Below are 27,503 nucleotides of genomic sequence, written 5' to 3' on the forward strand. Positions count from 1 at the left end.
TTCATAATCGAATGAGTCAACAATTGCATCTCATTATATGGTCTGGTTGACAATGCCACTCACAAAACAACTCAAAATACATTTTGAACAATTTTCACATAAAAAGAAGTTTATATTAATAAACTTAAAATTATTGTGCTTACAATAAAATATTCATAACATAAACGCATTTGAAGCATAGTTTTCACAATTTTTACAAACAAAGAAAATCCATCCTTATATCTCATAAGTCATAACCATAGTATATTTAGATGCCGTTAATACTTAATACTTTAACAGTAATGGTATAGGTCCAGTTGATGAAGGTCTTACATATTGAAGTAACCAATATTGACGGCCTTTACACATTAGTCAAGAGTTGAATACTTGGATGAGGGGCCATGAGGCTACATATCAATCTATACCAAATCATTAGGATTTAATTAAGTAATTTATGATTAACCCTAGAGCTATCCAAATTCGTGGCTCACAACTTGTTTGATATAAGAGTTTGCTCATAACTCAACTTGAGCTACTTAGCTCGTAAAAATATTTGAGCCTGTAAGACCCCGAATCCCGGGAATCCTATAATTGGTAATCATATCTAAAAATTCTCAAAAATTTAAAGTCAAACAATTTCATCTTATTAAAAATCGTTTCAGAGTAATAAACAGCGGAAAATCACAAGTACTAAAACCAAGTTCCCAAAACCATAATTTAAATGTTTAAAGTAATAAATGAAAAGAAAACAGTTTGCGTATTAGTCTCCGACTAGTTATGCCTTCAACCGTCTAAGTAGTCTTGAGCACGTCCAAGCGGTAAGCATCCTCCTCTAAACCTGAAACTCACACTAGCATACACACAAAGTCAGCTTGAGCTGAGTGAGTTCAAGTTTTAATAATAAACATTTAAATAAATCATTCCAAGGGTTTAAATATAAAAACGGGATTATAAAACATTCCAAGAGTCTAAAATATAATACGGGATATGAACAGTTAGGCCATCATCAACACTAAGTATTCGTACTTAAACATCTATATACATCCATATATTTATATCCCTATAAATACCATCCAAATAATAACATCAGGGTCGAGCACACGTACAACCCAAACACGTAACATCCGATGATGATCATGCCACACGAGCCTCCCCCCTCACGGGCTTTTCAGGGCCCGCCATAGGATTTAAGAACCTGAGTCTTATAGTTTGGCCCGGCCAAAATCACCATCCATCTGTATGCAAACACGAAGTAGGCATACGCAACAACAGTAGTCGAAACGACTACAACATCGCCAAATATAGGCCATACAATAATTTATATATATATATACACACACATACTATAACATTCCCAGGCCAACTATATACTAGCAAGCCTATATAAAATAGTTTAAACGTTTCATCAGGAAAAATCGTTTAGGTGTGCATGCTAGCCCAAAACTTAAAAGAGTAAAAAGGGGCATCATGAACTCACCTGACACAAGGCACGAATTCACCACGAGCTAAAGAGTCCCTAAGAAATCCCAAACTCAAACACCTGTCGGTTTACATTCAAACATTACTAACGACATCGAAAGAACTCGTTTATCCTACGAGACGTTCTAACATGGTTCGAGTTACTTAAACCCTCGACCTCATCAAACTAAATCACAACAGCCCCCGAGGCCTCACATTCACCAGAACGACCCTTAGGTACTCCCGGGAATAAAGAATTCCCAAATTACCCCCCAAAGCACTAGGTGATACTAACACGCGCGTTTAAGAGTTGTTTAAGCACTTAACATCCAAATCAGCCCCGTGTGGACCTAATATGATAATTTCACAGCCAACAAGTCCACACGACGCTACACGAGTCAAATGGGTCGGTAACTCGCAAATACAAAGCACTAATAATTCAAGAAACACAAATGCGCGTTGTACCGACCCGTTTGAGTAACCGACAACCAATTCAGCCCCATTAACTTAAAAAAATAGTTTTTCACAGCCCTTAATTCATACCGAGGCTACACAATCCGAATTAGTTGTTAATTCCCTCAAACAGCGCACTAGACACCACAATCAACAAACTAGACAACCGAAATCCTAGTTTTCAATTTATCGACAATTAATCAATCAAGCGGGCTTCATAGCTAACGATACTAAAGTATAACACATATGACGTACCTAGGAAGATGATGGAGCAAAAACTCACTTCAAACAGCCCCGACAAGAACACCATTGAACATCCACCGGTTAGGCCTAAAACGAACTTATCGATCAATAACAAGTAAAACGTGCAGATTTTAGCATGCGAAGATGCATTTAATTACATAGGATAACCTTTGAAATATATTATTAAATTTTTACCAGACTTTATTAAATGTCTTAGGTTTATAAAAATATTTTTATTATATTTTTATAGTGGACAAAAAAATTATAAAAATTCCTCCAACACAGTAAGGTACGTTCAGCTATTTAAGTGCGCAACAAAATGGTTTTATTTTTATAAAATTCATTACCGAACCAAATTAAACGATTCCAATTAGGTTTGATTCTTAACTCAAAATATTAAGTTCCAGAAGTGGAACCAACTAAGTTGGACTTGTTGAAAAAGAGTTATGATGTCGGGAAGACAGACCAGAATCCGTCATCCCGCATCAGCTTTGACACTCGATCTTATAAATTCATAAAAACCATTCAAATCTCGTTCAAAAATTACATATTATACCTTTCTGGAAACTAGACTCAAAGTAGAACATCATGGAAACAAGAATTGATAAAAAACAATGGATTATCATCGTGTTACAGACCATACAATAAACGAATACGAATCTGTCAGCAAACTGTTATCATCAAAACTCAACCCTAACGTGTTCAATAAAGGGTTCCATGGTTAAAAAGAGTTGTAATACGCTAGGACCTACCTCGAATTAGACGCGAGATGGCTGCAATGGAGTTGGAGTGGCACAAAAACATTTTACATCCAGGTCCTCCAACTTATAAATTGTGATGTCTTGGATCGAAGGTTAAACAAATAGGCTTACAAGAAAGACAAAGAGGTCCCCGGGGAAGGCCAGATCGAGTCTCGGTAAAAATACAAACTTTACAAGGCCTAAATATTTTCAACGAAAATTTACGGGCGTTACAGAGCCGGTGGAAGCTCGCAATGATAATTAGCATCCTTGATTTTTCATTTATAGCGGGTATCGTGAGACTGTTTTTTTATACATATATATAGTTTGAGATTGTTTTTTTATATGCATATATATATATATATATATATAGTTTGAGATTATTGTTAAGTTGTTAATATTGAGACTTTCAATAAAAGCAAAGAAATTCACCCTAAAGACTAATGGTATGTTTGGTTGGAGGTAATGGAATGAAGGGGAAATGGAATGGAGAAGGAATGGAATGGAATGGAGAATGGAATGGAATGGATCATTCCATTACTTTGTCTTGTTTGGTTAACTTATGTGAATTAAATGAATTATTACTTAATGTTGTTTGGTATCTAAAAAAATTGTATGAGTGAAATAGAAATAATAAGAATACTCCTATCCAAAAATATTTTTTAGCAAAAAAAATTATAAAATAAAAAATCAATGGCGACTGTGGTGGGGTTAGCTCTGGCAACGAAAATGGTGGTGGCAGTGGCGGCGGCGGCGGGGTGGTGGCGATAGCATTGGTAGTGATGGTGGTGGTGGTCAGGCAGTGAAAGTGGTGGTGGCGGTGATGGTTAGGCGCGGCGGTGACAATGTTTACGGTGGTTACAGTGACAATGGTGGCGGCGGCGGTGAGGGTGGTTGCACTGGTGGTAGGGTGGTGGTAGCGGAGGCGGTGGTGGTGGTGACGGTGGCGGTTAGGTGTTGGTGGTGACGATGGTAGTGGTGGTTGTTGTTAGGTAGTGGTGATGTTGAGAAAGTAGGGTGTAGAATGACTGGAATGAAAAAAAAGAAGGGGGTGAGAAGGAATGGTCTTGATGGAATGGGATTCCATGTGTAATGGATGATTCCATTCCATTGAGCAACCAAACACCATTTTTTTCCTTTCTATACAATGAATCATTCAATTCCCCCTATCATTCCTACATACCAAACGCTACCTAAGTCAACTCATCGAACCACAAGTTGACTACGAGCCAAATATTCACTCAGATAAATTTTACGAACAAAATCACAAACTAACACCAGTTGAGTAAATTTAGAATATTTTATAATGTTGACAGATTTTCCTCAACTAGTTGGATAATTACACAATGAATACTAGTTATATTGTGGTCCTAAAATTGTTGTTAAATCGTCATATTTTGATCTTGTTACATGTAAGACAAGTACAAAACGTTGCATTTGCAATAACTTCTTTTTTTCAACACTCTTAATTCTTCTCTATTTTTCTTTACAAAATATATGTTTACCTAAGTATGGACTTCAACCTCAACTCTCCGACACCCAACTTTTATTACCCCAGCCCTGACACTTCTTTTGATTATATTAGGAGGATGAGTTGATATTTTCAACATCTATGGAGGAATTGTGAGAATGGTGAGGATAACTAAAATAGTTGTAATTTTTTTAGTACTTTGATTAATTTTAATATGTTAATTTGCTAGTTTTGTATTTTGATTTACATTTTATGGTGTTGCTAAAATTAAAAATAAAAACAAAAAATATAATATAATGTTAATGCTTGTTATTACTACTTAAATCACAACACGATATTAAAGGAATGTGTTAGTTAAAGCCCACTAGCTAATAGCACTGACATAGCTCTTTAACTAGCAACTTTAACATGTTCCACAACAACCGGCCAAAGTATCATATAAACAAAGAAATACAAATTTGCAAATGATATAACCTTGTTACATGTAACACTTCAAATACAAAACGTCACATTTGATATAACCTTTTATTTTCCACCTTCACTTGTGTCAAATGTCAAGTTCATTAATTACAAAATGCAAAGAAGTCGTAGTTTTTATAAATGTTAACCAACGACTGCGTATTAATTCCACAGTGGGACTTTGCCTTAAATACATCTCTCATGTGTATATAAGTTAATAACCGTAATTCAATATGGTTCCTTTATTGACGATTTTTAAGGAAAAATATGTGGGTATAAATGAAAGTGGGTTTAACTTTTGAGACAACATTGAATTTATGAGTTTGTGTTTAATCTAAATTGGTTTTGATCAGTTTCAAGCTGAAATGCTAATACATTTAGCTGGATGGGTTTGAGCTTGTTCGAGTTGACCACAAAAACATGTTTAGCAACTGATTAGGTTTGAGCAAAGATCGATAGATTTGCACGCACACTTGTTTGCCCATTTTATTTTAAAATTAATGTTTTAAGTTAAACTCATTGAATAGTTTATGCTAGTCTCTATAAGTTAAAAGAGATGAATATTAGGTTTAGTAATTTAAACGCGTTCGTTTTGTATGCATGTGTATTTTGGTTTTAGATTTGTGATTTTTGAGCATTGATGTGAACAATAAAACAAAATGTAATTCTTTTCAGGTAAAACATGTTATATTCGTGTCAACCCTTGAATATGTGTATCATTTTTGTTCACATGGCTGCAAAGATTTTCAAGTTCGTGTCTAGTTTGACCCGTCAACTTGTGAACATGTCATGTTTAACAACCCTAATCTCTCATATTTCTCATCACATAAGATAAACAATATTCTTATGGTTAAACTTTTGTTAATTTTAATCAATCTTCATGTAAATTAACTATTTAATCCATATATTACAATTTTTTAGCTCCAGCCTCCTTTGTCACGAGCAACAAATCTGTGGACGAATATAACTATATGATAATGCAGTGACCCTAGAGTTCATTTTACATATAATTTTTAATATTGAAAGCTGAATGAACTCGTGTTAGGATTAAACGCAGACACGAAACTAAACACACACACGAAAGTAATAAACGAACACGAGGATTTAACGTGGTTCGGTTTAAACTGACCTATGTCCACGGGTGGCAACTAGATATTCTTTATTGAGTGACAAATAATTACAAGTACATATCGTTGTTTAAATAGAGACTGAACTAGGGTTTGTAAATTATTAAATAATAAACCTCAACTGGGCTGGGCTTTGGCCCGGCCGCCCGCACCCGTCTCCTCTTAGACTTCAAATAATAAACCGGGCCAACAAGGCCTACAAACCCAACAACTTGTAGGTTTTTGGACGATGAAATCAAAAGTAAGCATGAGAATGAAACAATATAACATACGGTTAAATTAGTAATAAAATTGTCCATTCGTTGACATTGCTCGGGGTTTAAACCTTACAATCCTACTTTTTTTTTATGGGTGGCAAATATAAGTATTAGTCATTTGATTCTTCTCTAGTATTGTTCTCATGTTCGAATCTTGTCTCTACTAGTTTTATATTGTAACCTCTTGCAAGGCCTGCTCAACGAATGTGGAGACCTAAATCGTAATAAGATTTTGTGTTTTTTTCATAACAATTGTTAAGAAATTTTTTTTACTTATTACAGGTTTTAAACTCATAACTTATAATTTAGAAAAACAAGCAAGCATACCACCACATAAATACATTATTTTGAATTTACTTTACCTATTTTAATTTTAATATATCAATATATAATGTTTTTTGGACTTAGAGACTTTAATTAAGTGTGGGCCTAAAGCCCTAAATTATTTTCGATGGCCCACGGGCCCTGACCTCTTGTAGTTTAACATGATCTGGTGCTAACAGGGTTGGTGGGTCTCGTGAGTTTTCCGTTTGCAGGTTTTCATTACTGAAAAGAAAAGGTATTTTGTTAAACCGGTGGTGAACCGTTTATATCGGTAAAAATTTGGTTTGGATTTTGTCTCGATGCACATCTCCCAAATGAATCATATGCTAAAAGCTCTCGTTTGTGTACCCGACTTAGGACAGGATGTGACGAGTCTCTGTAATAGTGTAACTCTCATTCCAATAATGGGCTTTAAATGGGCTGTATGACAAATTGGGCCCTGTTTCAGTTGTCCCTTCTAAGAAAACTGAAATATTAATTATGGATGACCCACGATTTCAGAAAATCATTAATTTAGAAAAACAAAATTAAAAGATAAAAGCTACCACCAGAAGGATAAGCATGGGATCTTTGCCTTCTCAAAAGGGTGCAATTCTGCCATCATCAGTCATCACATGCATTTGCTATGCATTACTACTTGCACCATACTATTATTATTATTTGATCTTGATTATTAATACACAGTATATAAATATAAAAGTGGCATCTTTTAACAATGGGTAATGTAAATCTATAGTAATTTCTTTTATTAAAATTTTATTTATAAAAGCAATCTAAATATGCTATTCAATTCCGTTTAAATGAGATATCTTATTATTGATCACATTTTTTGTGTGTGCTATCATCCTTTTCTATGTTATCATATATTCACCATACGTGTCGTATAGGTCTCATGCAACTCGCATAGCATGGGTGTTTGAATAGGTCAAAGTATACGTAAATAACGAAACCCTTTGTAAAAGGTTAAGACTAGTAAGGACATCGTTTTATTTCAAATGTGTAACTTCACATATTCTTGATATGTTCACATGTGAACAACATAACATGTGTGTTAAAAATATATTTTTAGATTCTTTGAGCTTTAGAGATATTTTAGATATTTGCGGACTTCTCGCTTTTTATTCTCATTCAAACCTCCACGTAATCACATATATGAACGGACTTACGCATACATGAATTAACTTATAAGCATATAACTTCAAAGTTCTCACTGTTTATATATGGTTCTCATAATTAAGAACTATTCTATACCACTCAAGTCATACGTCCATACGAATTTTGGATGCAACACATTTTATTATATGTGCATGCTTCCAAATTTCACCAGTGTATATGAATTATGAAATGTGTGATCAACCTTAAGGGCGCGTTCGTTACACAGGCTTTTTTAAAGGATTTGGAATTGGAATTGGAGTTAGAATTGGAATGGAATGTTTGAGAATCCCTATCATGTGTTTGGTTGGTTAATATGTATTGGAGTTGGAATCTTTTTCATTATCGGGGTTTTTTTTAAAGAACCAGGGCAAATGCGGAAACGTTTTAGTTTTTTTACATTTTTTATTTATATTTTGAGTTATGCTTTTTTTTATTTATTTTTTTGAATTTTTTTGGAGGGGTTTTTATTAACAATGAAAACCCCTCCAAAAATAATTCAAAAAAATTAATAAAAAAATCTTAACTCAAAATATAAATCAAAAACGAAAAATGTAAAAAAACTAAAACGTTTCCGCATTTTCCCTCGTTCTTCAAAAAAAAACGTTCCAACCCGTTTTGACCCGTTCGTTCCGCATTTGCCCCCGAAACCCATTTTGACCCGTTCCGACCTCGACCCATTCAGACCCAGACCCGTTCTAACGCGAACCCGTTCCGACCGAACCAAAACAACCTTTTTTTTAGTTAACCCATTCCAACCATAACCCGTTCCGACTCATGAGTCGTTTCGACCCAACGCAACACATTTGCCACCCCTGGTGATTAGGGTTAATAAAGCAATCCATTATTTTCCATAACAATCCTTATAAAATAGGTGGGATTTTAAAATCCCATGAAATGTTTGATTTGATGGGATTTAGTGTCCATTCCCATTCTTCCATTTAATGAAACGAACATATCAATTCATGGGATTTAAAATCTCATTCCTTAGAATTCCTGAAAATCGTTGAAACGAACAGGACCTAAGATGTAACATTGCGTCCAATGGAGATTGATGTTCCACATTTCAATATTAGTTTTTAAAATGCATTGTCTAATATTTTAAGATCGACATGTTATATATATATATATATATATATATATAAATGAAATCCCTAAAATCCTACGTGTCGTGATTTGGTCGTTTCCTCCTTTTAGAAAGCCACCAAATTGCTTGATTTTTAAATGAAGGCCTCTCATTGATTTGACCCAAATTCATGGGTATGGGTCTTACCAAAACCAAATAGCTCTTAAACGGGTTATAACATCCCATTAAATTAAAAATTAATCTTACCAATTATTTGATATGAAAATCCTATAAAATAGGGATATACTAAAATTTAATATCCAATTTAAAAACAAAAAATAATATTTATAATTAATAAACAATTTTATAGTAAAAAACATAAGCGGGTCATGGGTCACCAAATCCAGATAGCTTTTAAACGGGTTATAACATATCATTTATTTATGAAGTCATTTCATCATCAAACCCTAAGTATATTATTAACTTTCTTAAAGAAAATTAAAATACAAAAAATAAATATTAAAAAGCTAAAAATGTAAAACAACCATTCTCTCAAGCCATCAGATTGCTTTATTTTTAAATGAAGGCTTCTTACGCATTTGACCCGAATTCACGGGTAAAGGTCTCACCAAACTCAGATAGCTCTTAAACGGGTTATAACATCTCATTATATTAAAAATTAATCTCATCAAATATTTGATATGAAAACCCTGTAAAATAGGGATATACTAAAAATTAATATCCTATTTTATTTAAAAAAAGATATTATTTATAATTAAGAAACAATTTTATAATAAAGAAAATAAATGGGTAATGGATATCATCAAACCCAAATAGCTTTTAAACCGGATTATAACATACCATTTATTTGTGAAACCATTTAATCATCAAATCTCAAGTATGTTAATTATTAACTTTCTTACAATAAATAAAATTAAAATCCAAATATATATATATATATATAAATATTAAAAACGAATAATGTAAAACAACCCTCGTAATACGGAGGATAAAATCTAGTATATACATACATACATAGATACCTAGATATATATATGTATATATGTATGTATGTATGTGTGTGTACGTGCGTATTTATAAAGTATATTTTTTTAGGCAACTTGTGAGTTATGATGCACAATGCACAATCTTATGTAGCATATGTCATAACTATTGCATGTACACGTTGATACTTGGTATACAGTTTGACAACAACTCATCATACTTCCAAATGAAGCGTGTGTGATATTGTATGGTCTAATTCAGTTAATCATCTAAATAGAAGCTTAGAAAATTATTTATAAAAAGGATATACATGACAGCAACGACACGACATATCATATGAGGAGTGTTTCAGCCATTGTAATTAAGACTACCTTAGATAACAATGAACTAACTTTAAGTGTAGCTTTATGAGAACCATTAATCACCTTGTTGTTTTAACAAGAATGCATAAGCTGTATGTAATCATACAATCCACTCGCTTTCTCTCCATTCCATTCTCTTTGGCCATCACCAACATGAACCAAGTGCGTATCCTCTCTTATCCTGTTAACCAAACACAATATGCCACTCCTTTCAAAAATGAACTAAACTGGTATAACCAAATATTATATATTAAAATATTTTTGTATATATACTAATAAATATAAATATTTTTTTAGTTTATAATTGTTATTAAGTATTTAACTGTTCTTGTTTTAACTCAGCCTATGTATACACACATGCTATATGTTTATGTATTATGTAAATAATGGGTCTATTATGATTACAAACACTGAAATTTTGTAAGTTAGATGTGCGCGACTTGTAAGTGATGTGGTCCCCTAAAGCAAACACTTTATTTTTGACCAAACAAATTTTCTACTTGTCAAATCATGAATTAATGCAAGCAGAATAATATGCATTCGGGCCAAATGGTCCCATGGGCATTAAAAGCCCAAGCATTTGCCATTTGGTTCAGCTTTCAAGTATACTATCGTCGTTTTAGTTCAAATAAAAAAAATAATTTATTTATAACAACTCTGTTTATTAATAGTATTTTGGTGATGAAATAAGATTTAGTGATCATAAGGTTCTGAGTTCGAATTTTACAAGAGATGGTTTTTCTCAAATATTGAGTTTTCTCCTGAATTGTTCTCAAATATTGAGTTTTCTCCTAAATTGTTGACTTGGTGGTGGATATGATCGCGTGGTACCATTGGTGGCACAATGATACTCTAGTGGTCCATAAGTGATCCAAATTAGTCGTTAAAAAAAACTAAAATATAGGTTTCTATATAAGTTTATATTTTTAAAGTTATAATGCATTTAAACAAACGACAAGTTTTCAATTTGAGGTTAATATAACATTTTTTTTTCTATATCTGTGTTAATTAGATTTGTGGTGAAAGTTTAGGAGTTAAAGTAATAAAATGCAAGGACATTGGATAAGGCAGTAGAAATGCTCAACCAGAGGGTTAAGAGCCTTCTTTTGTAATTCTTTAATCCTTGATCAGCAGTTTTCTTCGCTAATAATCTCTCTATGGATATGCAAGAGGTTATTGTTATAAAATCTTACTAGCATGGTAGAGAGCGCCATAAATTGCTACGATGAACGAGATAACGATTTAACACAAATTACACAAATCAAAATGTCATCACTTGTTTAATCCAACATTAAACCTGGATGCACAATCACACATACTAAAGTCAAACTTAACAAAAGTCAACAACCAACACAAAGTTCTAAACTTTTTAACAAACATCCAGAAACAATATCTAAACTGGTCAAACTGGTTCATTGACTCATTCTTTAGTGGTTTTGTTGATAAGAGATTTGTGAATGTGAGGAATAACACCACCACCAGCAATAGTACCTTTGATCAGTGTGTCAAGTTCTTCATCACCACGAATCGCCAGCTGTAGATGACGTGGTGTGATCCTCTTCACTTTCAAATCCTTGCTGGCGTTGCCCGCCAGCTCAAGCACCTCGGCTGTTAGGTACTCGAGTATTGCAGCTGAGTAAACAGCAGCAGTTGCTCCAACTCGTCCGTGTGCAGATGTTCTTGATTTGAGATGGCGGTGGATTCTGCCAACTGGAAACTGAATTTGAAAAATATAAAAAACTTTGATTAGATGTGACAAGACTAGTAAATTGTGAGTGGGTCGAACATGTATTTGGGTTGACCAAAATTAGGCATTTAGACAAGCAAACGAACACGAACAAAGCATGTTCAGTGTCCGTTCATCTAACTTTAACCGAACAAAGAAAGAAACACAAAAATTAAACAAATATGGTTTTGTTGTTCATGTTTATTTGTTAAGGAAGTGAGTGTTTTTATATTCGTTTATGCCCATGTGTTAATAGTAGGAACAAATAGTTCACGAACATAAACAATCAAGCTTAAGTGCTTAACTAAATACAGATGAAAAGGCATAAATGAGCATGTACAAAAATCTGTTGGACCTAAAAATTTGTTGAAACTAGACTAAATTGTAATGGGCCTAAAAATTTGAACTTAAAGAAAACAAACAAATGTAAATGAAGAAATGTACAACGAACTTTCATGACGTGTCCGTTATCATGCCTGTCCATTTAACTGAGTGAACAAAAGTTTTGTTCAATGTTTGTTTATTAAATAAACAAACTTCTACCCAAACGGTTTACGAATATTTCACTCAACGATCAAATCACTTAAATTTCCTTTAGCACTTTTTTATAAAAGATCAGCAAGCCAAATATGATTCAATAACTATATTATATCATAATTTAGTCTTGCTTTTGAATGATATAATAAGTATGTTTAACAGTTTAACCTGACCTGTTTCCTTCTTATATTTTTTCCCCTACTATAAAAACCTCATTTGACCGGTTCGTAAGTAAATAAATCAAAAGTACCACCTCAAATAGGGGTCTATCATGTATAATAAGTATAAATTCACAATTAAAATCTGATTGAAATAAAATACAACCAGATCTATAGACATGAACAGCATTACTTGAAGCAATTGTATAAGTTTAATAAAGTTAGTAGGGTTTATTAGCTGAGAACCTGAAGACCAGCTCGAGAAGATCTCGAAGTAGGCCTCTTCTTATCTTTATCCTTAGCCGCCGCCGCCGTTGTTTTTCCGGCCAACAACCCCTTCCCACCTTTTCCCGCCATTTTCTCAGCCGACCTGCAAACACAATTTATAAGATCTTGAAAACAGGGTCTAAAACAATAATTTGAAGAATGAATTGATTTGATTAAATGATTAATTAACACAAAACCTGAAAGGATTAAAAAAAACAGAGGACGGAAGAAAGATATGCGTAATAAAAATGGTTATTAGATTCTTGTTTTTGAAGAGTGTTAAATTGGCGGCAAAATAAAGTGGTGGGATATTGAATTTTTTTTAAAATTTTGACCCTCCCTCCTTTTTATTATGAGTTACGACCAACTAAATAGTTTTTCAAAGAGTAAAAGATATTATATATGTTTTTTAAATAAAAAATGGTTGTTAAATGTTTGTCTGGTTGAAACATGACCAGACTGACTTGATGTGAAGTAGAAGTTTTTGGAAGACTAGGCCGATATATGATATGTAGTAGGGATGAGTAAATATCGGTATGGTATCGATTGGCAAAATCGGTATCAAATCAGTATCAAAATTTTGAGTTTTTGGGACCGGTACGGTACCGGTATTTCCCGAATTTTACCTTAAATACCGGATGGTACCGGTATCGAACCGAACATTTCGGTACCGGTACTAAAATTTTGCGATTTTCGGTACCGTTACAATACCAAGCTCATCTCTAATAGGTAGGTCTCGTTTTCTTTTTTCAGAGGGGTGGGCCGCGGTTGGGCTACGACTGGATACGAGCTGCTCCCAAATTCACCCCCAAAAGTTAAGATCAACAACGAAACCAAATTTGATTAATTGATGTGATTTCATAATTGGTTTAGATAATGGATTAATGGGTTGGTGTTGATATATATATATATATATATAGGCTAAGTATAAAATGAAAACCCAGTTTAGTTGTGAAAACTTTATAAACCCATTCTCAACCACATGTTTTTAATTAATATTTAAATATTGTGGTCCACAATTAAAGTGAATAAAAAATATAAATATAACTTTTTCTCTCTCCTGAAAACATATATAAAAATTAGTAAAAAATGTTAAAAAATAGCAAAACATTTTTTTTATGTTTCGATGTTTTGTATTAAATGTTACAACATATATTACATGTAATAAAAAAAACGATATTACATAGGGTTTTCGCGGGTTTTCGCAACTCAAATAGATTTTTATTTTAATCTTTATATATATATATATATATATATATATATATACTAGTCTATATGCCCGTGTAACACACGGGCTGGAAATAATTTTTAAAATATATTAATAAATATAAGTTGTTTAATATTAAAAATCAAATTAACATGTAACACAGTATAAGTTAATTATGACAAAATATGAAAAAAAAAACATTCTGATTTATTACAAATTTCTAAATACTTCTTGCATATAATATTTGATCTTGTATTTAAAAGATGACCATCACTATTCTAGAATAACAACTCTGAGGTCATCTCACATTTTATACTCTAACATACAATAGTGCATGTGTAAAGATGGTTTTTAGCAAGCAAACTTTTAATAATGATTGTCATTGACTCTTATTTATATTTACAGTCATTGCAAATTATACGGAAGAATTGTCTTCTTTCTAACTTAGAGCATTCTCATCCCACCCTCTATCCCTAAACTAAAATTTACACTAAAACTCATTACATTTTCTCTCTCTATTTTAATTAAATAATACTTTTAATACCTTTTATCATTACCTTTTCTCTTTCCTTCACTCACAACCACTCTCAAAATATATTAAAAAATTATAGGGGATGAACAGTAACTTTTCAAATATACAGAAAAATCACTACTTTCCCTAAAATATAAACACTCTTCACTCACAACACCCTGAATCACCCTCTAAATTATAAAAAACACCCCTCACATAAAATGACGGGTGGGATGAGAATGCTCTTATTATGAACTTAGGGGGTGTTTGGTAGAGAGATTTGAGGGTGGAGAATTAGGTTTCTCTTGTTTGGGAGAATTAGGCGGAGAATTGGGCGGAGAATTGGTTTTCTCTGAGAATTGGGTGTAGGCAAAAAGTAGAGAAATCCAATTCTCTCCATTTGAAAGAGAAATGGAATTCTCTTTGCTTCTAAATCGCGTCTTTGCTCTACTCCGTTCGCGTATGATGATGATGATGCTCCGACCGGCGATGGTGATGATGATGCCGACGTCCGGCACGGCGGCCGACGCCGCAGCCACGTCCGTTCGCGTCTCTGAGCCAAAACGAAACCCTAAATCGCGAGGCGGTGTTGCGAGGCGGAACCCTAAATCGCGGTGTTGATGTTGCGCGGCGATGATGATGACGCTCTACTCCGTTCGCGGTGTTGCGACGCGTCTCTGAGCCACCATTTCTCCACCATGATGATGCCGAGGCGGAACCCTAATCACGTCTCTGCTCCCGTTTCTCCACCCATTTCTCTATTGTACCAAACAAAGGAAATGATTGTCAATTCTCCACCCATTTCTCTCCCATTTCTATTTCCATTTCTCTCCCATTTCTATTTCCATTTCTTCCCGTTCTTTTTCTCTGTACCAAACACCCCCTTAATGGAATAATGGGTGACCACAAACTTTCATATAAATTCTCTAACTTAAGGTGACCTTGAAGCTTTTATTGCATTACTTAAAGATTATTTGGCATTTGTTAAAGGAAATCTACCAACTCTATTAAGCAGAAATTGAATTACATAGATGCATTCAGATGAACTATACGACAATCTGTTTACTAAAACCCGAGTTTCACAGGTTCCGCCATAATAAAAAATCCAAGAAACGATAAATGATCATCGCTAAAGCAAAATAACAAATTCAAAGTGTATTTTCTTACACGTTATTGCCTAGCTTTTTTTGCATTTATGATTAGTTATAGTGTTCTAAATGGTGTTTGCATTAGAGCATCTCCTCTATGCAAACCAAATCAAACCCCCCCTATTTAGCGTAAGATCTACGCTCAATCACTCATGCCTATTAAGAAAGGAACCAAGCGTAAGGCCGCCGCTGCCGCAAGCCGTAAGGATGAAGCCTCCACCTCCACCGTATCCGCCGCCGTTACTGAGCAGCCGGAGCCAAAGCATGAAGAGAATAAGGAGGTTGAGAATCCTATGCGGAAAACGAAGCGTGCTAGGGCTTCAAAAGCTGAAGCAGAGCCTGAGTTCTTCGATGAGCAACGTGAATTGGTAAGGTTATGTGTTGATTGCTTGATTTGTTGTGAAGTTTTGATGAAAACGTGACTGGTTGTTTGAAATCTGTGGCTTCGTGTTCGATGGGGTGTTGGAGAAGATGGTTGTTTGAAATCCGTGGCTTCGTGTTCGATTTGATTTGTTGTGAAGTTTTGATGGGGGCATTCGAGACGATGGCGATGGACGCCGTGAAATTGAATCCGGTGGTGGTGGTGGTGGCGGCGGCTAGGGAAGGTGAACAGATTTATGTATAATAGAGAGAGAGATTTTTATTTGTTAGTTTTAGTTATAAAATAAATTATATATAAAATTACAAAACTACCTCATGTGTAATGCATATGACCAGATTTAACGAAGAAATTTAACTGGTTAGTATCAAAGAATGTAACGTGAAAGAGATTTGAAACATGAAATATGATTTCTGTTATTTCTTTTACAGAAGGAAGGACGTACATTGAAAAAACTCTTTTCTTTGATTAAACTTTCACTCATTATTATTAACACACGTACCTAAATGGCTAAATGTGACAAGGTCAAAACATAAAATAAAAACCTTAATTAATTAATTATTTATTTATAATGCTTCTTTCAGTTTCACCATCCCATTTTCTTCCTTCCGATCCACATCTTGCGATTCAAATACTCGTACATGAAATCTCTCAAACAGTCTCCAAATCCAAATCAAACAACACTCACTCCTCTGTCTTCTGAACCCCAAGACACAATCTTTTTCACAAACCCATCAAAACCCAGATCTTAATTCACCTCAATCGCCAGCCAAACCCTTTTACCAATCTTCCCAAAAATTAGGTTTTCAGATCTTATTAAACCCCTCTGTTTTTGTATGGCATTTGCAACATAATATATGCAATATGCTTATCCGGTTCAGATCAATGCCGCGGTGGATCGGTTTTGTTTTTCTCATCTTCTACTTAGCTCCTTCTCGGATGTTTGCAATTGATAACAATTTCAATCAAGCGTAAGTAATCTCTGTTTATTGAATCTTTTATCTTGTTATTTGTTGAATTTGAATATTATTATTGTTGTGTGTTATACTAGCACTAGCATGATATTTATGTGAAAGTTATAGGTTTCACTTATAAAGTCAAAGTTCAGTTTTTGATAACAAGATATAATTGAACTTCATTGTGATATAGAAGTGTTCTTATTTTTGTCTAATTAAGGTCTTAGATGGGTATTTCAGGTACTTAATTTTCATTCTCACAGTTTTGTTTAGGCATGTAAATGAACTGAACAAACACAAAAGGACCATGTTCATGTTCGTTCGTTTAACTCAGCTGAACAAATGTTGACAAGTAAAATGACAGAATGTTCTTGTTTGTGTTCATTCTTTAATTGTATAAACAAATGGTTCACGAACAAGCATAATAAACACACATGGATGAACAAACGAATGCTAGGTTTAGGAGTAGTCAAAGTACAGTTTTTGATAACCGTTACCTTTGTTTTGGCTTAATTTTATGAAATGCCTTATTTTGCAGAATTGAATGATTTTTAATATTAAAGTCATCGATATATGATGTTGATTTTTTATTGAGATGTTTAAACTAATTATTTAAACATCTTGTTAGGCCATTTTACATATTATCAATGCAATTATTTTAATCGTACTTTGTTACAGGTTTCCGATAATTGAACCCGATCCTGGTCATACAAAGCTTCGTCTTTCTAGTGAAGGACTCGAAGCTATTAAAAGAATAACCAACCCTATTGCAGCTGTTGCTGTAAGCTTTATAATCTAGTTTCATATATTATAGAACTTTTTATTTACTTTTGGTACACTTTTTTGTAAGGGCGTATATAATTCTTGATAGGTGATTGGTCCATATCGATCTGGAAAGTCTTTTACACTTAATCAGCTTCTTTCACTTTCTTGTTATGAAGGTATCAACATTATTACAATTTTACCCCACATTAATTGATATTTGTTTTATCTTTTTGATAAAGTTACATGCTTTAAGGTTTGACATATTGCAGGTTTTGGTGTTGGTCATATGCGTGACACTAAAACAAAAGGTATTCACTGTAATTTTTAATTGTCAGTATGTTTTAGTCATAGCATATAATAAATGAATTTAATATTTTCTATTTTGACCTGTCTCAAAAATACAAGGCTTATAATTCTGTAAAATGGTTCATTTTTAACTTTATCTAATTGTCTATTAGCAAGGTTACAAGATGTATCTGAAATTGAATTTTATTCATAAGTGTTCTCATTTTATCTAATTAAGGGCTATTTTAAGTCCTTTATTGTTCATTGAATTTTATTGAACTAATTTATGTACATTTTTAATTATTTTTATTTTTTAGTTGTAATTTATATATAACATTGTATATGCTATTTAGTTAATTTTTATCATAGAATCCCCCACTTGTGGCCTAGTGAAAGGAAGGCTTGGGTTCTCCTGTGGAGACCCAAGTTTGATCCCCACTTGTGTCGCTTTACTTTGGGTGGATGTTGCCAATGGAGGATTTGAGCTAGGCCTTGCGAGGTTGTTAGTTCGGATCCCGATTCCACTCGGGTTTTTGCCCCTCCATGTGTTACGCCAGAGAGTTATGCTCTTGTGGCAGCACAACACTGTCAAGTGGTAGCCGGCGGTATGGTTTCCCAGGGGAACGTCCTGGAAAACTTTGAAGCCAGCTTGGGCCTAGTTAAGACAATATTGTTTGGTCAGAGTCCGGGCTCTTCAAATTGGAGAGTGCGGTGGCCTAAACACAAAAAAGAAAGACGTTGTTCTAAGAAAAGTTATTTTTATCATAGTTTGTATATAATGAAAATTGGTTTTAAATAATCCAAACTATGCCCTATTGGCAAATAACAGTCCCAACTTTACAGTTGGCTGGTGGCGGTTCCAACTAAAGGTATATTTGTTTCCAACAGTCCGTGACTAACGAATGACTAACTTCGTTAGTCTAATGCTTACGTGGCATGCCTAGTTGTAAAAAAAGACCTATGTGGCAGCTTAAGTGGAAAACCAACCTTCATCATCATACCCTACCCCTAGCCCCACCATCCCCCACCACCACCAACCGGAAACCACCACCACAATCACCTTCTTCTGCCTCTTTTCTGTCTCCACACACCACCACCAACCTATCACCAACTGTAACTTCTTACCCTATCACCATCTCCATTCTTCTTTATACATCATATTAACTACATCTACCCGTTGAGTGGTTGCTTTCGCAGGTTCTCAACGGAACATCATCTCCCACTCCTGAGCTTGGCGGAACCTCAAACCCTGCTCCGGCGACCTGCAACTCACAAAACCCCCAAAATCGTTTTCCTGATCTCTATTAGAATTTGTTCACAAACCCAGATCTGCTCGAAAACCTACCGGAGTTTTACCCTAATCAAAAAGCCTAACCATCCTTTGAAACCGCCTACATTTGATATTCCGATTGCTTGTTTCTAGGGTTTTGAGATGGTGATTTATGACGGGATTTAAGATGATGGTTAAAGATAATGGACGATGTGGGTGCTGAAGTGTGATGGTGGTGGTTCGTTAGTGAGCCTAGTGGCGGTGGCTGTGGCCAGCATGAGCAGAGTGGTGGTGGCTGATGGTTAAAGTTGTGTTGATTGAAGTTGTAAGGTGGGTAGATTGGTTGAAGATCTGGGTTTTTGGTTTTAAGATTTGAGATTATTGCCACGTAAGCTGCCATGTAGATCTTTTTTTACAACTAGGCGTGCCACTTAAGCATTAGACTAACGGAGTTAGTTATTCGTTAGTCACGGACCGTTGAAAACAAATATACCGTTAGTTGGGACCGCCACCAGCCAACTGTAAAGTTGGGACTGTTATTTGCCAATAGGACATAGTTTGGATTATTTAAAACCAATTTTCCTAAATATTATTATATAAATATCTATTTTGGCAAATTAAATAACATTAAATAATTTTTTTTTAAATAATAGGCTCATTTTGACTCACGAGCCAGCTTGAACTCGATAAGTGAAGCTCTGGCCCTAGCTCGGGCTTGCTTAAGCTCAGCTTCATTCGAGTTTTTAACGAGCTGATCTCTGGTAGCTCACGAGCCAGCTTGGCTAGTTCACACCCCTAGTCACATTAGCGGTATTATATAAAGAATCAATCTTTTGTTAGTTTTCTAGTTAAGAGTGCTTTCATGTCGCTTACAGTTTGTTTTATTGTTTGTAGGAATATGGGTATGGGGAACTCCGGTTGAAATGGATATTAACGGAGTGAAAACGTCTGTATTTTATCTTGATACTGAGGGATTTGAAAGCATTGGGAAATCAAACGTCTATGATGACAGGTGTCTTAAAAAGTTTTATTTTTGATCTTTTTATATTTTTCTTAATGCTTTATAACCATGAATTGTTTTTTTTATGTTTTTCAGGATATTTGCTCTTGCTACAGTTTTGAGTTCGGTCCTTATTTACAATTTACCTGAAACTGTTAATTTCTTTTCTCTTCTATTTATTTACTCATTTATTAGTTTTTTCAAACTTGAAAACATCAATACATCATTTTAGGTTAATATTTTTTATATATGTTTTTAGATACGTGAAGCTGATATATCAAGATTGTCATTTGCGGTTGAGCTTGCTGAAGAGTTTTATGGAAGGTTAGAGTCTTTTTTTTTTTGAATTATGTTTTCATTTGATGATTAGTTCTCGTTTAAATATGCGTTTCGTAAACTGATTATTATTTTTTTGTAATTTCTTGTGAATGAACAGAGTCGAGGTAAAAGTTTGACCAACTTGGATGTCTTCTTCAAGTGTATATTCTTTGTTTTTTAATAAAAGGGTAATAAGCTGAATAATATTTTAGGGGCAAGATGTGGCGTTTGAACCAGCTAAATTATTGTGGCTTATACAACGTGACTTTTTACGTAAGTTAATTTTATCTCTTTCTTTTTTATGTAATTTAGAGTTAGAAATATTGATCCGTTATATTTAAATGTGTTGATTTGGTTAAGTTTTACATTTAATTAGTCAAACGAGTTAAGCTAAAAGATTAATCTAAAAAGAAAAAAAGGGTCAAATGTGTAATAATTTAGTTAATCATTAAATCATTAATTAAGAAAAAAACTTAGGCCCAAGTTCATTATTTTTTGCCTTTTTGGCCCAAAATTTTCAATCTCAAATGGCAATACCAAAATCGAGAACCAAACCCATTGTGAAAACTGAAAAATTCGAGACCGAATGGTTTTCAAAAACCCAAAAATTGAATTTTTGTTTTTGGTTTGGTTTGAGCCCAAAACCAACCCAAGTAACCTAGGTGGTGACATGTTTTGACCAGTTGCGCAACCCTCCCGACCTATTTTGTCACCCTTAATTTTGCTTTTCTATTTAAATTCACAGTTCCCTCATAATGTCTATGAACCCAATTATGTGAAGTGAATTTGAGTTACAAATTGAGAAAATAAAGTCAGCTGAAAAAGGAAATAGGTCAAATGGTTCGAAAGTTGTTCAAAGCATACATGTTTCTACTCTCCTTAAAATTACTTTTTTAACAAAATGGATCATTACTTTAATAATACTTTTTCAATAATATATAGTATATTAATTATTAATGAAATTTAAAAGAGGACCAGAAAAGTGTTCACGAGCACCCTTTTGTTGTAGTTTCATCTTTTTAAAACTCTATATGAAAGATCATTTTTATTATAGATTGATATACGATATCTTTTGGCATTATAATCTATTAGTTAACATTACTTTTATTTTGTTACAGAGGGAAAATCTGTAAAAGAAATGGTAGATGAAGCTCTACGACGTGTACCTAATTCCAATGGTTAGTTTTCTTCTTTTTCATACTAAAAATAGATGCAATATTTTTGTTATCAGTCAATTCAAAACAGAGGACTTTTTATTAGTGTTATTTGTATTTTCTAATCATTAATATGCTTTGTTTTTCAGGTGACAAAAATATTGACCAGGTTCCAACTTTAATCAAGCTTTTGCACACATATGTTTGAATTATATAATTCAATATTTGAATTTATTTTTGGTGTTAAAATAGGTCAACCAGATTCGAGACTCACTAGCTATTATGGGTGATAATAGCACGGCTTTCAGCTTACCACAAGTACGGTCTTTATAAACATTAATCTGAATGAGTCAATACAGGGTCAGTTCGGTAATGAGTCAAACGGGTCACTTTTTGGTGTAGTCAGCTGGTTTGAACCAGAATACTTGATTAATTTTTTATCTTATATGTAATAAAGATTTAGTGTGTCAAATATAGGGCTGTAGACAAGATGAGCCGAACTAAGCCAGAGTGGGCTTGGCTCGGATCGTTTACAAAGCAAGCCTTGGCTTGTTTATCTTAACAAGCTGAAATGTTGAGCTCGAGCCCGGCTCGCCAAAAGCTCGAGCCAACTCAAAAGAAGAAAATTAAATGTTTTCTTTATAATTACACACACATATATCATGTATGTAAACTTAAAATAGTTTTTGTAACATACGCATAATGCAGAATTTATAATATGTATATAAAAGTATGGGCTTTGCTTTTAAACGAACCAAATAAAATACAAAGTGTGTGTGTATATGCATGTGTATTTGGGTTTTGATTTAAATGACGAGCCACGAGCTGACCTTGGCTTGGGCTCGGTTCGTTTACAGACCGAGCAGGTTCGGCTTGGCTTTGTTTACAAATCGAGCTGGTTTCAAACGAGCTGCAAGCTTTTGAGCAACCCTAATCAAATATGATTATGAAATTTAAGTTATGTTACTAATGAACTAGGTGACTTATTTCTTGCTTAAAAAACATTTTTGGGCAACTTTCATTTCACCCGTTTGACCCACCAGGAAAAATAATATAACTCAACTTGACCCATTCATAACTAAACGGGTCAAAATGGGCACCTTTATCGAGTTTACGCACATTAATTCGAAACATTATTCATTAGACGGTTTCATCATTTTTTAATATTTTTCTTCTTTATTCTGAGCAGCCGCATCTCCAAAGGACAAAACTTTGTGACTTGAAAGACGAGGAGCTTGACCAAACTTACGTTAAAAAGAGAGAGCAATTAAAAGAAGTGGTTAAATCCGTTATCCGTCCAAAAATCGTACAAGGCAAAACACTTAACGGGAATGAGTTTGTAGCATTTCTTGAAAAGGTGTGTTTGTAGCGTTTTTTATAACACTTTACGTGAAAATGGGTCTTGTTAAGTTAATTATGCAGATGGTCTGTGGTTTGGGAAAAGTAACATCTTTAGGATCTAATGTTTAGAATTTTGCAAGTTTGGGGTTTCTTTTAACCTCATGTAAAATGATGATTGCACTCCTGTAATAAAGTTTGATAAGTTTCTTTGATCTAAACTGTAAATTAAAGTGTCCATTTATGTAGTTTACCTAAAAAATAATAAATAAATTAAGTAAAAACCCATAACCTCTGGTTATTCAAGGGTAAAAGAGTCATTTTACATAAACTTAACGGAAGTTAGCCATAGACCCCAAACTTGTTACAGGGACCATTTGTGTAATTACTTTGCTCAAACCACAAGGACTATTTGTGTAATTACTCCTTTATTTATAAAGAACTTACATGTTTTTTTTCCTTCAGATTTTGGAAGCTTTAAACAAGGGTGAGATTCCATCTACAGGGTCGCTTGTTGAGGTATTTAACAAGAAAATATTGGAAAGATGCTTAAAGTTTTACGAAGATCATATGACAAAAGTGGATTTACCGGTTTCCGAGGAATCTTTACAATCCATTCACGAATCTTCTAGAACCGAATCTTTGAAATCTTTTGATGAACAACATTTTGGGCGTCATCACGACAAGAAATCGGTTGAAACACTCGATCAAGATATTGAAAAGGTAAGAACTTTAGCATTTTTGTTTGCACGGTCATCAATAGAATTCTTATTATTGTTATTTGTTTTGGCAGATGTTTATGAATTTTGTAATGGCAAATCAATATCAGTCTTCAAAACTGTGTGAGTCACTATATACATTGTGTGAGGACAAAATGGACCAGTTACAAGAGCTCAAACTACCATCAATGGCTAAATTCAACGCGGGCTTTCTTCAATGCAACCAAAGTTTTGAAAAAGTGTGTGTTGGGCCTTCTAAGACAATATATGAGCAACGAATGGTTAAGGTTGGCATATTCTTTCTTTTTCTGTTAATGCTATTGTTATTAATTATTAATATACTATCGCCATTTATAAAGATGCATATATCAATACAGAGACGTCTAAAGTGCAAAATGAGTTGGGTTGAAATGGGTCCGCTCTAGTTGACCCACAACCTATTTTTTGATCTTTTTTAATGATCAGTTAGTTTGTTAATCGTAATTACAGAAACATAATAATAATAATAATAATAATAATAATAATAATAATAATAATAATAATATAGTTCTTTAAAAGAAAATGATTTAAGAGGTTGTATGCTTTAAAAATATACTTTGGTTGACTTTCAACCCCATTGGCCAACTCCTCTTGTTATCGGTTAAATGCTTTCATGTGATTTATTTATCATCCGTTCCTCAAAGGTGAAACGGGTTGGGTTGAAATGGGTCACTTTTTTATAGAGCTCAAAATGTGTCGGTCCGGTTGGCCCATAATCTCATTTTTGACATTTTTTTTTAGAAATTGTTAGTTTATTAATGTGATTACGAAAACATAATTCTGACAATAATAATAGTAATCTAATTCTTTGAAGGAAAACGATCTAGGTACTTGTATGCTTTAAGAAAAGTTTTAGGTTAACTTTCAACCCGATTGACCTGTTTTATTAGCTAAAATTTTCATGTGATCAATTCAAGCCATTCATAAGTAAATATTTTAAATTCGTCATCTCTAGTTTAAACAAATAATGACCCAAGTTTTATTTACCTTCTGGGCTAACTATTTTTCTTTTATTTTATTGAATTTGTGATTTGTGAATGTGCAGATGATGGGAAAGTCAAAGTCTTTGTTTATAAAGGAATATAATCACAGATTATTTAACTGGTTGGTGGCCTTTTCACTTGTGATGGTGATCGTGGGCCGCTTTGTTATTAAATTCATTTTGCTTGAAATCGGGGCGTGGATGCTTTTTATATTCTTGGAGACATACACGCGCCTGTTTTGGTCACCCGAATCTCTTTATTACAACCCCATTTGGCACGGCATTGTAGCAACTTGGGAAACACTCGTCTACAGCCCGATTCTTGATTTAGACAGGTAAAATCAAGATTTTATTTTTCTTTGTTTAAAATTTACTAGTTTTTTAATCTGAAATTGTCAATTCCCGTATTTTCAAGCAATTTATTTATTATTTGCAGTCAAAACATAGATCTTTTATAATCTTTTGAATTTTTGTTGGTACAGATGGGCAATACAAATTGGATTTATTGCATCGATTTTGTTAATTTACTGGCGATGTTTTGGAAGAAGGAAACGCGGGCCCCATTCTTTGTTACCGTTGTACAACAGTTCAAAAGTTCGGGATAGATCAGAATAGTAGAGAATGGTAGCATTTTGACGCTTGAAAATGTGGGAAGAAAGCTGTGAATTTTGTGATGTGGGTTGGTGGTTGATATATGAATATGAATCGGATATACGTTTAATATGAATTTATAGAACATGTAGCAGTTTTGAGTTGAAAAGATACATGTAAGTTTTAGAAATTTGAAATCATTTGTATGATTGCAGAGGCACCAATATTTTGTTTAAGTTGTGCCTGCTCAATTTATGTGACATTAACGTACCAAAATGCATCTAACTTAATGTGTTTTTAAGTTTTTAACCCCACTGTGTTGCAGACTAAAATCCTTCTGTTATTATTAGCAGACACTTTTAAATTTTAGTGGCGAATATTATTTAACGTGCTCTCTAATATTTTATCTATAATTGTAGGTTTCAAACCGGTTAAACCAAACCGAAACCGTTTGAAACTATGTATTCGGTTTCCATTTTGGTTTTAAACTGAATCCAATTTAGGTAATCAGCTTTTGGTTATATAAAACTCATTTTGATTTGGGTGTTGCTATACGTACACCTCCTTCCTATGATTTTTACTTGTATTTACGTCTTCCCTCTTAAACTTTTTAAAGATAATATTTTTTACAAACCTTCATATTTAACAAATCGTCACCTCCAAGTCCCAACCTTTTTTTTCGTTTGATAATCTCATGTTATGGCAAATCGGAAACTTAAGTTTTATTTATTGTCTACTATTATTATTTGTTTTAATATTATCATCATTATTAATAATAGGCTGTTAATTTCAATATTAGGGTTGATGGCGATGATTTATGTAAACTCATAATCTTCTTTTCATTAAAAAATTCAAATGACAGCTATAACTGGAAAAAGTGTTTACCGCTTGCTTAATTTATCTGTGTATATTGCTTTGTATTAAGTTATATCTTTTCAACTTTTCCAACACGTGAACATATAAGAAATCCTGTAATAATCCTTAGTTACCGTGCGTCTATTTCTTTTTTCCTTTTTCTGCTTACTATTATTATTTTTTTTTTAAATTCAGGTCGAGAGATGTATATAGTTTATTCACCGGATTTTACCACGTTCTCACGGAACATTCCCCAAGTAACCGCCTCCACGTTATATGTAACACCCCAACCTGGAACAGGCTGATGTGTCACTATTACAGATATCAAATCAAAGCCACAATCCAAGTTACAATAACTCAAAGCAACCTAAGTCATATTATTAAATCACAATGAATTAACTTTTAAAATCTTGAACTTCATTAGTCTCTCTCATCACTAACTTCTCCGATTTCCCGGATTACCAGTAAACAAATAGGAAAAACACAATAAAAAAAATACGGCTGAGCCAAAAATTGCCCAGTAATGGAAAGAACAATAGTATAGGTAAGGACAGGCTAAGGAAAAGTAAGTCTAAGAACTTTGCTTCAAACTCGAAACCAACTTTTTACTGACAAAAATACTACACATAAACTGACGCATAATCCGATACTTGGTCAAAACAAAATCAAACGCACACAGAAACATATCAGAACATATACACACATCAAACCACGTGACTACACATATCAAGAACTCAAAAGTCACGTGAGAAGGAAGCACCCATGAGCCTAAACAGAACAGACCGGTACACAGCTAGCTAGTCCATGCACCTATGAGACGGTGAGCTTGACGTACACCCATTATTCCATCTCCACACAACAAACGCAAACTCAGAGCTAAGATCAATCTATACGCCTCTAGGGGCCAAAGTGCTACACAAGCACAAGCTAGAGATGCTGTGAACTTTTATTACGCATTGTCACGATAAGTGCATGCCGTTGACGCCCATACGACATTTCAGACATGCTCGGGTGACAGAGTACAAAAACTAATGTCATATAAATATGCAACAAAATGCTACTAACGGGACATGCAATAACGAGTACAAAATATATAATTTATTGCATGCTACAAAAATAAATATAAAACATAACAAATAAACCGAACTAAAACTGTAACTGAAAGCTAACGAAAACTCCGCACTACAAAGTGACGGAAACCG

General features: G+C 33.8%; 2 protein-coding genes across 2 annotated transcripts; one reads left to right on the forward strand and one right to left on the reverse strand.

Annotated features, from left to right (window-relative positions):
- Nucleotides 1–11,501: 11,501 nt before the first annotated feature.
- LOC143565782 (putative histone H2A variant 1) lies at nt 11,502–12,874 on the reverse strand. Its single transcript, XM_077052649.1, has 2 exons — nt 12,764–12,874; nt 11,502–11,813 (listed from the first exon to the last, which is right to left on the reverse strand). Exons 1-2 carry the CDS (start codon nt 12,872–12,874, stop codon nt 11,517–11,519), a joined length of 408 nt encoding a protein of 135 aa, XP_076908764.1. The 3' UTR covers nt 11,502–11,516.
- Nucleotides 12,875–16,927: 4,053 nt separating this feature from the next.
- LOC143565783 (uncharacterized) lies at nt 16,928–25,703 on the forward strand. The gene is made up of 17 exons (XM_077052650.1): nt 16,928–17,000; nt 17,664–17,766; nt 17,857–17,926; nt 18,020–18,058; nt 20,200–20,317; nt 20,402–20,459; nt 20,565–20,629; nt 20,742–20,748; nt 20,836–20,896; nt 21,742–21,801; nt 21,927–21,946; nt 22,030–22,095; nt 22,967–23,134; nt 23,581–23,838; nt 23,909–24,121; nt 24,919–25,190; nt 25,338–25,703. Exons 1-17 carry the CDS (start codon nt 16,969–16,971, stop codon nt 25,468–25,470), a joined length of 1,743 nt encoding a protein of 580 aa, XP_076908765.1. The 5' UTR covers nt 16,928–16,968; the 3' UTR covers nt 25,471–25,703.
- The last annotated feature ends 1,800 nt before the right edge of the window (nt 25,704–27,503 follow it).

The sequence above is a fragment of the Bidens hawaiensis genome, unplaced genomic scaffold (genome assembly GCF_021521415.1).
Source record: "Bidens hawaiensis isolate Kalapana, Puna unplaced genomic scaffold, B.hawaiensis_p1.1 tig00022524_1, whole genome shotgun sequence".
NCBI lineage: Eukaryota > Viridiplantae > Streptophyta > Magnoliopsida > Asterales > Asteraceae > Bidens > Bidens hawaiensis.